This window comes from Scophthalmus maximus, chromosome 9, assembly GCF_022379125.1.
Source record: "Scophthalmus maximus strain ysfricsl-2021 chromosome 9, ASM2237912v1, whole genome shotgun sequence".
NCBI classification, from domain to species: domain Eukaryota; kingdom Metazoa; phylum Chordata; class Actinopteri; order Pleuronectiformes; family Scophthalmidae; genus Scophthalmus; species Scophthalmus maximus.
In genome coordinates, this window is record NC_061523.1 from 13,491,647 (window position 1) to 13,506,651 (window position 15,005).

Below are 15,005 nucleotides of genomic sequence, written 5' to 3' on the forward strand. Positions count from 1 at the left end.
GCGCAATGACAGAGGCAATGAAGGCTCGACTCCTCCGTCGGTAACTGCTGTTACCTCACCAGCTGTAGTAAAGAGACCTCTCGCATGTAGCTAGCTCGCTTAGCCTAGCTTTGGCTCGCTGGTGGTAACAACTAACACAAGCCAGATCATCGATGAGGTTCAGAACGGGGCACTTTATTTCAACCCTTTGGCGACACACGGCCTCATCAGGCGGTCTCTCATTACACAGTGGCCATAAACTGTCGCTAACATGGATGATGTGCGGAACCCATTCTCCTTGTGGCTGCAGCTACGTACACAACAACAGCGCGCAGAGCCAACCTTCTTCTTCTCTCATACACACACACCCATATGGCCACCTGCTTAAAGGGCCAGGCTCGGCTCGTAACACTGCGCTGAGTTTGTAAACTTTGAAAGAGTGACAAGTACAAGATATAAGGTAACGTTGACCACCAGCTCACTGGCGACCATGCTTTCTGTTGTTTACTACACTGTTCTTCTTCTTTGTTCTACGGCACGCACAGCTCTCTACGGACATCTATGGCCGCCACCTGTCACTACACGATCATCAGACCCTGGTCTACTCGCAGTGTGAAAGTGGCCAATTGCCGAATAATTTTGGTTTGAAAGTGGTATAATAGTCATTGTCAGGGGCTGAATAAAATCATGTTATACTTTAGAGAATACAGCAAACCTTTTCACCTAAAAAAAACAACATATGACTTCACTCAACAAGATGTCCCAGTTTCAGAACCTGTGATCTATAAAAATTCACCTTGTATCCCAAACAACTGTACGAGAAAATGATCCCTAGCTAATCCGCACTGTGCCGGTCTGCTGGGTTCAGCTAGCATGTTTATGTCAACAGCATTCATGGATAAAGATCATCTCTGTCTCTGAGGAACACAGAGACTCCTTCAGGGGGCAAAGTTACAATGACCTGCATTTGACTTCAAACTCAATGCCTGAGTCATGCTCAACTACAGATGAACTTGCGAAACAGTGACTTGTACCAAGCATTATGTTAAAGATAACTACATGTTATCTCATCTAAAACCCAACCGGTCTAAGAAATGAGACACAGAGCCTCTCAGGCACCGACACGTGGTCAGTCAATGTGCAGTGTACTTCTGGAGACATGTTAATCCCCAGAGACGCTGCAGAGTGAGTCCTCTGGCTTTCACCCTGCTCTATCAGACTACGTGTTCTTTTTAAAACAGCTTTTTTTAAATTTCCAGTTTAAAGTGTTTTAGCTCTGAATCAGTATGAATCCATGCCCATACTAACAGACCTGAAAACGCATATCACTTGACTATTCACGTACACTAAGCATGTGCATACTTTTATGAACAGGTAACAGATTTTTACCTTTTCAATTGGTTATTTAGTTACAGAAAATAGTAAAAACAAAAATTGTGAAAAGTAAGAGCAGGTATATTTTTTATTGGACCTATGATGAGGTAGAGGGGCCAGCAGCGTTTCCACCTTCTCCATTTAAGGAAAGCAAAGACTCCTGAGTAATGTGGACTACAGGCTATCCAAAACGAAAATGTAGTTATGTGGATGTAGCCAAACGTAAAAGTTATTTCACTACTTCAAGTCATTCTGTTTGCTTGATGAGGTCTGTGATGGGTACAGCTATGCAGCTGTCGACCCAGACCAACAATAAGTCTGAGTGACATGGAGCCAGTTATCCAATCAGGCACCAAGACGATATTATCTTCTCACCATGCTCCAATTTACACTTACACAACGCAGTGAAATATTACATCAATCCAGTATGTTTTCGTGGGACAGAGCTCTAGTAAAACATTACAGTGGTTTAATGATGATGGGGCAGAATTGAAAAACACCTATTCTGGTCAAATTAAAGTACAAAAATGTAATTTTGTCATTAATAATACATGCTGCAAAGAGCCACTGTATTTGTTTCAATGCCAAACCCAGCTAAGGTCGGCGGTATTATTCCAACAACATACTGTTTTGTTTTTTATTTGAATCCATCAAGTCCTAGACTATTCCAGAAACACACGTCTATAAGTCATACACACACATAATGTTATTATCACTGGTATGTCTGAATAGAGGAAAAAGCAGAGTGATGAAGTCATAGAGGGTTGACAGATGACACCACACACTGCAGATACAACTACACATATTTCTACACCTCTGTCTGAACTCTGAATGTGCTGTAATAAAAATTCTGCCAGAATAGGCTCAAATTCCTGAGTTCTGAACTCAAGTCAAGGACGTACCTTATTCTCAGTCTAGTTAAACACACAGACATACACTTTAAGGTCATTCAAACCCAGACTTGCATTTGCAGTGTTATCTCAAGGCATTGCGCAATTGCTTTCTGTCAATGACTCATGGTTAATTACAGCTCAACTTAAACGTGTGCGCACATTAACACTACTGTAATAGCAAAACAATTTTCTTCATCTTCATCTCTTTCCATGTCTCGTCTTTGAAAGGGAAATTTTTTTTCAAAAGGTGTAAAAAGCACAAGAGCACATCGTCACTGAGCCGCACTGACTGTGTTCTCATCCAAGTGCAGATGTACAAATTTGTTGTCATCAAAAACATGCCTTTAACACAACTAACAAGTCCAACTATAACCTTTGTCCTTTGATCCACTCCACTTGGCATAGGTGCAACTGGACTCATGCCAAGGTGGAACGAGTTACACGAAAAAGCCTGAATAAACTGTTTGTTGCAAGAGACAGTTTTTGTACATTCCTGTCAGCAGTGTGTGTGTGTGTGTGTGTGTGTGTGTGTGTGTGTGTGTGTGTGTGTGTGTAATGTTGTGCAGCCGTTTACCAGGTGACCACACGTGTCTTTTGAGCATCCTCTATGGTTACCGTTTGTCTGTGTGTATATCAGTTTTCACCTGTTGCTAGACAAGGCCATGAGGTTAACTTACACAACAGTTTGCTCTGGCTGATGACAGACATCTCTACTAGTGACTCCTGCTGCTCCACTACCATCAAGACACCATGCCGAACCACACATGATGACATCACCAGGTCGACACCACATGTTTGCATCGGGATCAAGTCACCTCGAAAAGATATCAATGTGCCAAAGCCACACCAGTTACCAGAGAGTGCGTGTCCACTCACTTGACACAGTTCTTTTCATTGTTTGTACATAATCACATATGTCCTATGAGTAAAAAGGAATCCAAAAATAAAGATAGATGAATGTCATGTTGTCTCAATAGCTTTGTCTGCACAACTTGAGGTTTGTTGCACACAGCAAGTCTTCCAGTTGGAGGGCCAGCTACTTCCTCATATACTGAAAAGTGTCGGTAGTGTCAGTTGACACAAACCGCAAAAGTTTACAGAGAGACACGTGAAGCCCTATTGACAGCTGGTGCACAGCTTCAGGGGGTGAAAGTAATGACAGGTATGGTGACAGTTGGTTGCTTCGCCTGAAACATGAGAGGAAGACAAATGTAACCATCTGTCGTGTTAGGTGCGAAACCTTTGAACCCACGTACACAAACAGATCGTCAACAGCGAAGCACTTGGACTCCGTTGGGATACTCACAAATTTCTTTTTCCCTTCTCCATCCTCGTAGTGCTTCTTTGACTTCTTGTCCTTCTTGGGACCTGCACCTGAGGCAGAGCTGCCCGTGTGTGGATCCATACTCACAACTGAGCGCGTCTCCTCGAGTCGGTTGTCAAAAGTGTGGCGGCGGTAATCTCCCGACTCACAACAGAGACGGTGTTGTCTTAACTTGTGTGTGGGGGGTGAAGGCAACTGTTGATTCCCCGGGGCCTGTGCTGCTCCCCCTGGCTAACTAGCCACAATTAGCACATAGCTGCTAATGATTTGGACGGAAGCCAACTGCGGCGAGCGAACCCCCCCTCGCTAAGCCGCCGCCTGTCTGTTTCACCGAAGGAGGGAAATTCAAAGCGCAGCCCCCGAGCCCCGGGACGGAGAGTATGAAACCCACCTGTTGCGTCAATACAGTACAAATGCGGACACCACCTGTCCAGTCTCCTCGTGTAACACAAAGTGAAGCTTCCACAATGTGAAGTTTTAAGTCCGGAAAATGTACGGCGCTAACCGAGCTAACGTTAGCTTTAGCTACGCTAGCTTCTAATGCTACCGTAGGTAAAGTACCCGAGGGCTAAAACAAAAAAAAAGAAAAGGAAAAGAAAGGAAAAAAAGTCCACTTTCACGAGTTGTTTCGGTGACAGCAACACAAGCGGCGGGTCGGTGTTACGGTTGACTAGTGTCTACAGTGTCTCCCAAGTTAGTTTCCATGACTGCGACAAGTTCCAAGTTAACTTTTTAACCCCTGAGCGGCGGCGACTGGAGTTTCGCGGCCGGAGCGAAGTCTTCCTGTTCCTCTGACAGGCCCGTCAGAGCCGGCTGGGGGCGGGGCCTGAGCGAAGTCTTCCTGTTACTCTGACAGGCCCGTCAGAGCCGGCTGGGGGCGGGGCCTGAGCGAAGTCTTCCTGTTACTCTGACAGGCCCGTCAGAGCCGGCTGGGGGCGGGGCCTGAGCGCTGCGGCGACACCTGAGGGGATTTCACACACTGCTCCTGCGACGCTGCAAAACAAAATCAACTGCTGATCATCCACATGTCAGGAAGTGTACTGTACGAAACGCCGTAGATTAATGCTTCCATGGCCTCTCTGTATTCAAGACTTGTGCTTTGAAGAACATGGGGAATGCTGCAGGCTGACAATGTGTTTGGTGATAATCGTGTCACAATTTAGAATCTAAAATCCAGAAAAGAAATGAGGTAGGGGGAAAAAAAACAAAAAAACAACATCCTCACAGACCTTTGATTAAGATATCAATTGAGCTGTGCAGTAGAATAAACCTCCACCAGCAGGCAGCACAGGTCAGTGTCAGTAACTGGCCTGGAATCTAATAGATGAGTATAGTGGCATGTGGGAGATGATAGTATGCAGCCATTTAGTTACACGATGCATGTTCAAGAGCAACAGAAACTTATTTACGAATAGGTTTAACCAGCTGCTTATACTGGAGATGTAAGTAGTTTGAATGCCCAACATTACATCAGTTCCAGGGAGACAGGTGGTGCAACATGTGCAATAACCTATGATTTTTTTTTATTATTGTTGTTACTATAATTAATAAAATTGCCATATCAAAAATACCAACAAGGGAGAGTTTCTGTCCTGTAATTGAAGACATTCCCATATCCCCTACTCCCTTTGCCACCGGTTCTCTGTTGGTAATATAACCAAAATACACAAAGCTTCTGTGTGTGACACAACTTCCTGTGTCCTTAGATGAGAGATTGACCAGAAACCTATAGACATGTAAGGCACGTAGCACGAGTCATTTCTCTAATCTCATACATCTGGATAGGAATTTGACAGGTGGGGTTTATTCAGACCTTAACTGTGCAAGTGTTATAATGATTATTAATAGAAATGTAGGCCAACATTAGTAACGTCCCCTTTCTTGTTGAGCAAACAATACCACTGGCATTGCTTCATTGTGGTCTGTAATTAGAATAAAGCAGATGCAAGGGCGGGTGTTCTTTGTATTATGTAAAGGTGAAGTGTCAACGTGTGGTTTGTTCAACCGTATGGTTACTGTGTTATTAAATACTCAGAGTCGAGGCGCCACCAAGCGGTTAGAAGATAAACGGCAGGCGCTGCAGTGTCACCAGATCATTCAGCGTGTCGAAAAGAAGTTCTTGTGATGAAGCCCTGCGATATATTCTCTAGTTAAGTCCCTTGCATTTTGTAACTGTAACTGGCATTGGATGGCGGTTAAAGCCGGAGAAAAGAATATGAACATTTTAAAGTCAATCGCAGGAGATGACCGAATGAAGAAGGCACGTGGATCAATCCTGAATGTCTAGATTAATCAACCTACTTCTTCTTCTCTACAGAATGTGCTCCCACTTATCTGCAGCCATCACAGGCCACCACTCCGGGACGACGTGTCCTTCTGTCGTCCGCCAATTCCAAAGCTTCTCGAAATCCAGAAAATAGTTTGACTGTGCACCATAAACGACAATAATAATAATCGCTTTCAGTTCACATTAGTGGGATTTTATATCTCGGACTCAGACGAAGCGGGGTCAAGTTAATAAATGTTCACAGCCCAGTTCCTCTCGCTTGATGATTATGAGACGATTGTTTGTCTTGACACACACACACACACACACACGCACACACACACACACACACACACACGCACAGGATTACAGAGATAGAGTCCCTCTATCCGTCTTGGTATGCGAGAAGTGTTTTCCAACAACAAGATTGGGGAGGATTTGCGCATCACCGGTGCCTGACAACAGCTTTGGTTTATCGCACAGGAGTCGTCATATGTTTCTTTTTTTCCTCCCCCCAGCCTCAAGTCATTTTGCGGATATTGTTGCTGTAAATTGTGGGACAGGTTAATTAAAAGTGAAAGTGCACGATAAGGCCTGCAGCGCCACTCGTATAAACGCCTGTGCGGACGCAGCCTATTAAATGATTACCAGTTCAGTTGGCCCCTCGCGCCAGCAGCTGCAGCAGTGTCCTCTCCAACGTCGTCGTTCATATACAGACGAAAATACTGCCACTTCAAAGTACACTTAAATACCTTTATGTGACGATGTAGGCCTATAGTCTGCCATTTAATCCATTAAATCACCAGTTTACAGCAGGGTGGAAATTGTTTTTTGATTGCATCATTTCACAAGACAAGACAGATCAGTTACAGTCAAACAAAATATATACAAACTACAGATCCCTTCAATGCTGACATATGGCACTTTACTATGGGGGGGATTCATTTTGTGAGGGCCAGTGGGAAATCCCTTGACTCAAACTTCAGGCCATAGGTCAAATGTGTAAGCGACTAGATGAATGAATACAAGCTCAGGAGTGTAGGTTATACTGTAAAGGAATTAACTGTTTATTAGGTGCTTTGCAGGGAGTGGCGGTGAATGATGTATTATTTCACATTCCGTTTATCAATTGCCATAAAATATGAGTCACACATTTATTCAGGAGTTGTTGATATATTTCCACCACCAGCAGGCCCATATGCACACCGCTCATCTTCTGAGAGGCCTCCCGCATAGCCTGGGCTGATGGAATGTCTTTTGGGGGGTCTTGTGGGTAACATTTGACCCAGTCCCTGACTGATCATATCAGGTCTTTTTTTGGGATTCCAGGATATTTTAGAACATCAAATGTGTCCGAGGCAACTCATGAGGGTATAGGGTACCCGCAGAAGCAGTTCAGGGGTCACAAGTAAGTTCTGAAATCTCATTAGAAGTCTAACAGACCCAGAGGTTTATCCTGGCCTCACTTGTAGGAGGTCCGGGCCTCTCTCAGAGACCTGTCATATGGCATGGAGGCGAAGAAGGAGTTCCGCAGCTGGCAGTTGATAAAGAACACAATGAGCAGCACCAACAGGAAGAGCAGAAGGCACATGACAATGTAGGTGATCAGGTCCGGTTTGTGGAACTCGCCCTCTCGGAGCCCTCCTGCACCTCGCCCCGTGGTGGGCCTCAGAAGAGAGGCCACGCTCACCGAGCCGCCGTGGGAGGCGTTCAGGGAGGAGGGGGCTTGTGTGGAGGACTGGCCCATGAGCACCAGGTCGAAGTCCGGGGTGTCGGTGGAGTTGAAGAGGATCTGCCTCAGCATGGCGCTCACCGGTTGCGTCGGTCGACTGCGGGATGAAAAGACAAGGAGAAGGTAATGTAGCCTTCTGACCCTGTGTTTGTTCAGCCATGGGCGTCCTGTCTCTGGAGCAAACAGATGAAAATGGTTCACGTGCAACAAATGTAGAAACAGCCAAGGGATAGTAAAAACCCAGTGATTTCATTGCAAGAAAAGCACCTAGATATCTGACAAGGTCACTGATAAACTCCAGGACACACCTTACACTGTGTGTGCAAATGAGGTCACGATTAAAAAAACAAACAAATTCATAAAGATCCCACACACAAAGTAGTCCGGAGTCCCTGCAAACTAGAGTATAGGCTACACATAACTTCAAATATGACCCGGTTGTTTTGCTCTCTGAGTCCCAGGCACGGCGTCAAAGGAACCAATGGTTTAGTTTAGGAAATGACTTACTTTGACTTGCGCTGCGAGGAGTTTCGCAGGTGAGCTGGAAAAGAGAAAATCCCGGCTCCGCATTCCTCAGCGTCCCCGGCTCTTTCCGCTCCAGAGAGGCAGCGGGTCGACGGCTTCAAATGTGCGCCAGCAGACCATATGTCGCCGAGTGGGATACCAACACCGCGTATCACGTCACCCTAAACAGAGCTGGTCAAATCCACGTGTCGGCGCGGACCAGGGTCCCAGCACGGTAATACATTACCGTTGGCGTTTACATCCAGACCGTCCGGCCACGCGTGAAGTTGAGCGCAAAACTGCGTAATGGCGAATTTGGCGACATCCAAATGACTCTAGTCACAGAGGAGCGTGAAGTCCAACGGCGCACACATTTCCTCGCGGTCGCCGAGAAACAAGATCGCCTCTGCTTGTGCGCACGGAGCGCAGGGGACGGGCATGCCGGACCCCCCGGGTCCCGAACCCTTCAGTGCTTTTTATCCAGTTCGGCTCGATGCGCGTTGAATAGATGCCACCGACGGTCTGCCTTAATGGGCTTATCGATCCAGTATGACTAATCAGACGAAAGGAGGGATTACAGGAGGACAAGACAGGGCAGCACACCGGGTCGTGAACAGCCACACATCTTTACCCTGGGTTGCGTGTTTATGAGAGAGGGTGGGATAGGGAGATGGAGAGAGAGAGAGAGAGAGAGTGAGAGAGATGGAGAGAGAGAGAGAGAGAGAGAGAGAGACACACACACACAGAATTGCAGATCCGTGAGGAAAGAGGGCGGTGGAGGCACGTCACCGGACAGGGATGTGTTACTTTAAAGAGTTTTATCTATCTATCTTTCTGTCTATTTATCTATCTACTCTATTATTAACAAAGTGGTGGGACAAAGTTGAGTCACAGCGTGTTTCTGGGCCACTGTGAGGAATAGCTCACACTGTGGTGATGAGAGAACAGAGCGGGAAGGGGTGTGAGATTGGTGAGTGTGTGCAAAACTCGTAGAGGTGATTCAATTTTAGAAAAGATCTACCAAGTAGTTAATAGTCGGCGTCTTACAGTGCCTGACTCATCTGAAGTGTTGGATATCAGAGTTGTAAGCTCTGTCTGTGTACTTTTAGATTTGTTGTTTGAAAAGCAACAGAAATCTTTTGTGGGCCTTGATCTGCGTGTTCGCAACAGAACATATGTTTGCTCTCTGTGAAATAGATTTGGCACTGGTGCCATAGACAGTAAAAAGAAGATGTTAAAGTCGGAGACTGGAAGCCAGTTTGCTCTTACATGATGTTTAGAACATGAGCATGCATACAAAGGGCCAGACCCTGTGAGCTCTGACGATCTGTTTCATATTCATCTGCACCTGTTCTGTCACAACAGAATGTCTGGCAGGCAGAGACCAAGGACAGAGGGGCACACAACCAAATACAGGCAGACAGACACAGACACACACACACACACACAAAGTTACACGCAAAATTACTGTAATAATGGATAACAACTTTGATGCAGCATGTACAAATACACAAAAAGTGACAGTAAAACGTTCGAGGCACACTAACTGACAAATCGCTAGCACAGTCCTGGTGTCCCACATCATCTTTGTGTTCAACAATAAAGAGGATTACAGTGGACCAGAGTTTGGTGGAATGTGCATCTCACATTAGAAATCAAAATATACAGCCTAAAGCCTGGTTTACATGTGTGGAGGGAGGGACAGCAATAATTGTGACGGCTAAGGAGATTACTGTTTATATTTGCATTTTGCTTTTTGGATGTGGAACTTGTTCCCTGCGACACACACACACACACACACACACACACACACACACACACACACACACACACGCACGTTTGTAAAACTCATCTGGCAATGTGGCTGAGATGAAAGGAGGAAAAGAGAGCAGGGTTGTGCTATACCATGACATACATGTCAACTGATGCCTTGCTGTGTGACTAATTGTGAGCGTTATCAGGCGTTGCTCATTAGCTGTAACCCATGACAGTGGAATTTTGATTAGGAGTGGTGAATTGTAATTCTCCACCACTATAGACTTCATCAAGGGTCTCAGCCAATCTGAGCCCACTCCCCCAACCTCCCTGACTCTGTCAGGCATCACAAAAAACAATCACCCGACTCCTTCTATTTGTTTGCTCCCCCTCAAACAGACACCTCTGGCTTTTTGCTCTTTCACATTTCATGTCTTACTATTTGAGCAATCTTTGCCTTTCTGATTCTCTCATTCTCTTTTCCATTTCTTTGTTGTGTGATCTGTTTCGCCCACTTACATTTGTGTCCTTTTCTTCCCTCCTTCCCTCTTTCTCTCTTTCTCCCTCAACATCGCTCTCTCCAACTCTTTCTGTTTCTTAATCCTTTTAATCCATAAAAAAGACAACTCATCCATGAAGCACCGAGAGCTCAAATTGGAGATAAACAGGGACAACTAAAAGTTTGTGGATTTCTTTTTCTGAGTTTAATAATGTTGTTTTACAAAATGGAAAAAAAGGAGAAAGAAGTGCTTAAAAAAAGGCTTAATGTGTCTGTTGATGAGACATAACCAAAGCAAATGGCTGACTATGTGACTCAACAGGGATTATGTATGTGTACACACACACACACACACACACACACACACCCACCAAGCCACCCAGCCACCCACACACAAACTAACACACACACACACACACACACACACACACACACACACAGACACACACACACACACACACACTCTCTCTCTCTCTCTCTCTCCTCTGCACTGTCAGCAAAGTGGAGAATTGGGTCTACTCAGGGGTAGTTATTATTTCATTACTCTTATTTTTCATTGTTACCAGGAGGGAAGGATCAACGCTTAGAAAAATCCTCCCTCTGAGCCATCTGCCACTGTTTTACATCATTAAGTTTCCGTCACCTCAAATGATGCCATGTCAAACGAGGGCAACGTTAAGAGCACTAACAAAAGCGGTAGTGATCTGTACTCATAGCGGTGCTCTCTTGAGCCGTCATTGCTAATTCCTTTGAGACAAAATTGCTCGAGTCCATTGAGTTTTGTTTATTTTTGCTTCATGAAAGAATAATATTGTTATGCTGCTTTCCTCAGCATGAGCTGTTCAATGCAGTGGAGTTACTGGCTCCAACAGCCACCCAAATACACAGTCTGTTGAGTCTATCAATGTCTGCTTTTCACTGCTTCACTGGCAGGCGGTCGAACAACATGGGCACTCACTCACTGACAAAATGCTTTCCTTCACTTTCCCAAAATGTCCTCAAGACATAAGGTCTATGACTCAAAGTGGTCCTCACGGATTACAAACACCAAGACACACACACACACACACACACACACACACACACACACACACACTAACATAAACAGATGGAGAAATACGGGGAGGAAACCCATGCAGTCACATAACACAGACAATAAGATCAGTAATGGCAACACAAGCATCCCGGACTCCATTATCGCTCGTGTCAATACAGTTACATTCTCTGTCTGACTGATTTTTCCAACAAAAACCTTAAACAAACAAAACATGTGACACACAAATGTCTCCCCTCTATCATTTTCAATAATTGCCGACATTTTCTTCTCACATCTCCTTTTTTAACCGCTGTGGAAAAATCAGAATAGGATTTCTCCCTGCCAGCGCATCAAACGCCCCCATTGGCAGAAATCAGACGCTCTACAATTAGTCACTTGATTATCTCGCCAGAACACCAAATGCTGCCTCTCATCCCAGGGAGGAAGAAAAGGAGAGGCATTTACTTTCTTCTGGTGAAAATGACAAATAGATAGTACTCAAAATGAGTCAGAGCCGCTGCAATCTCCAAAACACACAAACAATAACATGGCGTGGCATTTTGGAATACACGCACAGCAAATATGCACATTGCATTCATTCAAACTGTATTTTGTGACACTAAAATAAAGTTGAACCCTCAGATAAACAATATTGGGAAATGTAGAGGAAAAAAATAAAACCTTTTTTTCTCCAAATTCACAGTGAAATTACAACAGTAACATTTAATTAATATATTCAATATTATGTTGCATTATGGCTTAAATAAACATCACACTTGGCTATGTATAATGCGTAGGCCCAGATCTGAGTGCAGGTCAAGTGTCCTCTCAGCTCCATGACAAACAGAGCAGACTCAGCCAGTTTTCAGAGTGAGATCGAAAAACAGAAAGCAAACAAACACGTGAGGAGCAGAAATGCTGAGGCTTGGCGAGCTTCTCTGTTTCTTTCTGTTTCATCTGCATCTCAAATGTGAACTATTTTGAGGAGGTCGTGTTCAGGATCAGTGGAGCGAGTTTTGGGAGGGAAGGGATGGAGAGCCCCAGGTAAATGGGTGCTTGTTTAAAGTGTGGGGAGGGTCCCCGGTCCAGTAGACATGCGATAGAGCAGAGACTCAGCTGAGGAGTGGGAAGAAGAATAGATAAACTAAACAGATCAAGACATGCTCTCTGATCCCATGTGTGTGCATGTGTGTGGAATTCTCCTTTCTGTAGGCCTAGTCTGGATGAGGAGAGGACGGGGAGACAGAAGGAAGAGGAAAAACAGACTGAAACGGGCTAAATACTCATCACAAGTCCTGCTTCTTGTGTCAGTTTAGGGTCACAGTCACCTGTGATTTGGACAACAAAGAAGAAGAGCAAAACACACACATGAAAAGAACGGCGATTGCAAGCAGGAGTAGACAGAAACTAACAGAAAGTGACAGAGAATAGCAGAGAGGCTGAGCAGCAAATAAAAAAAATTGAAAACAAAAAGAATATAGGAGGGTGAGTGAGAGGAGGTGGAGGAAAAAAAACACCCAACACGAGACAGAGAACAAAGGGAATGAAAGGCAAAGTGAGTCAGAAGATGGATGGTGGTACAACAGCTATGGCTAGCCCATATAAGGGAAACTATGTTGTAGGCACATAAATATACTGAGGGGAAATGTTGCTGTATATTACGAGCAGCAGTGTTGGAATTGTTATAAACACAACTTCCTCTCCATGTCTCACTCATTCGCCTTTCACACTCACACGCAGGGTGAACGGGGGAATGTTCGAAATCCAGGAAATGTTGTAGCAGTCTCTGTCGAGCATTCCTCAGCTGTGTTGTTCACAAGCTGTCAGTTACACTGAAAAAAGCAGATTCAGAAGGGGATGACAATAGCTACAGCACCGTAGCAACGACACAAATGCTGCTCAATCGACCATGATATAATCATTTAAGGAGTCAACAGACAGCGTCCGTGCCCCATGTGGTTCCAGCTGGTATTATTGTTTGGTCAATGTTGTAAAGAGGATGCACGAGCAAGACGCCTGCTAGGGACGCAGGTACTTTTTAGAGCTCCTGAGGAAAATGTCAACACGACATTGGAGATAGCGGAGGAGAAGAAAGAAGTTTCTCCCCTCGAGGTCCTACTTCCAGTAGTGCTAGAAAGAAGACAAACTGCATGTCGCCCCTGAAGCCTCCCAAGTCCCGAAGCTCCCTATCAGAGTGAATGCTCTCCACTCTTGTTTTCTTGTTTCGTCGAATGAATGTGTTCCACCATCAAAGGAGTTCTCTTTCTCCTGTGAGGTTGTGTTGTTTTTGTCAATTTGGCTGTCCCACAGTTTGGCTTTTCCATCACCGGGAGAACGCTATTCTCTTCCTTGTTTTGGTTATGCAGTGGGTGATAGTTACTTTCTGCTGTAAATCATGTTTACATTTTAACGTCCCGGTGGGAAGAGAATAATAAATTAAGGCTTATAGGGGACCAATATAAGCGAGGATAGTATAATTTCTCCATTGCCATTACACTGTGCAATCAGTTTTAATATCCTCATGACAAGTGTAAGCTCAAAAGTCGTCTGTAAGTTATAAAAATATATGACTCCTGGGATTCTCTGCATTCTTACACACGTAGTGGGTTTTGTAGTATGAGCATACAGGAGGATTTTTACAGCCACATTTTGTATTTCTGTTGTAAATTGTTTTTTAACTTTTTTTTATTACAGTCAGAGCTTGTTTTTCTGAAATATTGTTGAATATTTGTTGCAGTGGTAGTTGCAGTGTGAGGATGCTGCCTCTCCTCTGTTTGACATCGGGATCAACAGCTCTCAGTTGGAGTTGGTAAGAATGAAACCATGACTCGAGAAAACCTGTAACTTTTAATTTTTTAAGGCAATCCGTAAAATGGAGTTGCTCGTTCCTGATGTGCGAGGTGGATCAACTTTAAGTCAGTAGTGGCATGTTTTGAAAAATTGAAAAATGGTGTCCCACATGGTCGGAGAATTCAGAAACAGAATAAACCTCAAATCGAGTAAGGAAACACATCCTACTTTGTAGGCTAATGAAAAGAAATGATCCGTGCAGGAGTTGGGCTGAGTTGGCTTAAATCAGGCAGGCGTATTCACAGAAGAATTCAAATAAGTTGAATTGGATTAGGTTAAACAGCAGGTCAAAGACTGCATGCTTGATTGAGCTCCCTTACACACCAAGAAGCATCGGGCTTCCTCATAATCAGGCTCGAACATTTGCTCAGCAAATGTCTGGAATTCACAATTGCACAAAATTCAGTTGTGGACCTCAAACAAAGTGAACAGAAAACAGTTCTGGGACATTTGTTACAATCAAGAAAACAGCAAAATTGTGACAGTCACGATAACAGTAATGAGGATTTCTGGGGGGGGGGGGAGTATCCCATGAGGCAGACGCACACCTGACGCATTTATTTAGTGTGCACGTGTAGTTTAATGTGCTGCACTTGCACTCATGGCTGCTTTTACTCTCATTCCTCAGCGTGGCAGCTCACACGCTTCTGGGACCGGTTGAGTCAACTGGAGGGCTTGTCGGGGAGTTGTCACATCAGTCCCTCCATCCATCTTGAATCAGATCAGTGCACTGTGGATTGGAAGAATTGGTAAACCCTCAACTAGTCTTTTGTTCTGACAGCCCCCTGACATC

General features: G+C 44.6%; 2 protein-coding genes across 4 annotated transcripts in view; both read right to left on the bottom strand.

Annotated features, from left to right (window-relative positions):
- The window catches only part of LOC118318994 (protein diaphanous homolog 1), an 88,899-nt gene extending 84,526 nt beyond the window's left edge, over positions 1-4,373 (bottom strand). For both annotated transcript variants that reach the window (XM_035649020.2, XM_035649019.2), the window contains exon 1: positions 3,553-4,373. In XM_035649020.2, the coding sequence (XP_035504913.1) occupies positions 3,553-3,651 (99 nt within the window). In that variant the 5' untranslated portion in view covers positions 3,652-4,373. The remainder of the gene's footprint in view (positions 1-3,552) is intronic.
- A 2,195-nt stretch (positions 4,374-6,568) lies between these two features.
- On the bottom strand, positions 6,569-8,745 carry LOC118318995 (small integral membrane protein 32). 2 transcript variants are annotated; one of them, XM_035649022.2, is made up of 2 exons: positions 8,076-8,745; positions 6,569-7,741 (listed from the first exon to the last, which is right to left on the bottom strand). In XM_035649022.2, exon 2 carries the CDS (start codon positions 7,638-7,640, stop codon positions 7,299-7,301), a length of 342 nt encoding a protein of 113 aa, XP_035504915.2. In that variant the 5' UTR covers positions 7,641-7,741; positions 8,076-8,745; the 3' UTR covers positions 6,569-7,298. The 2 variants fall into 2 exon arrangements, with proteins under 2 accessions (XP_035504915.2, XP_035504914.2); XM_035649021.2 differs by having other exon boundaries at positions 6,569-7,665; positions 8,076-8,738.
- Between the last annotated feature and the right edge of the window lie 6,260 nt (positions 8,746-15,005).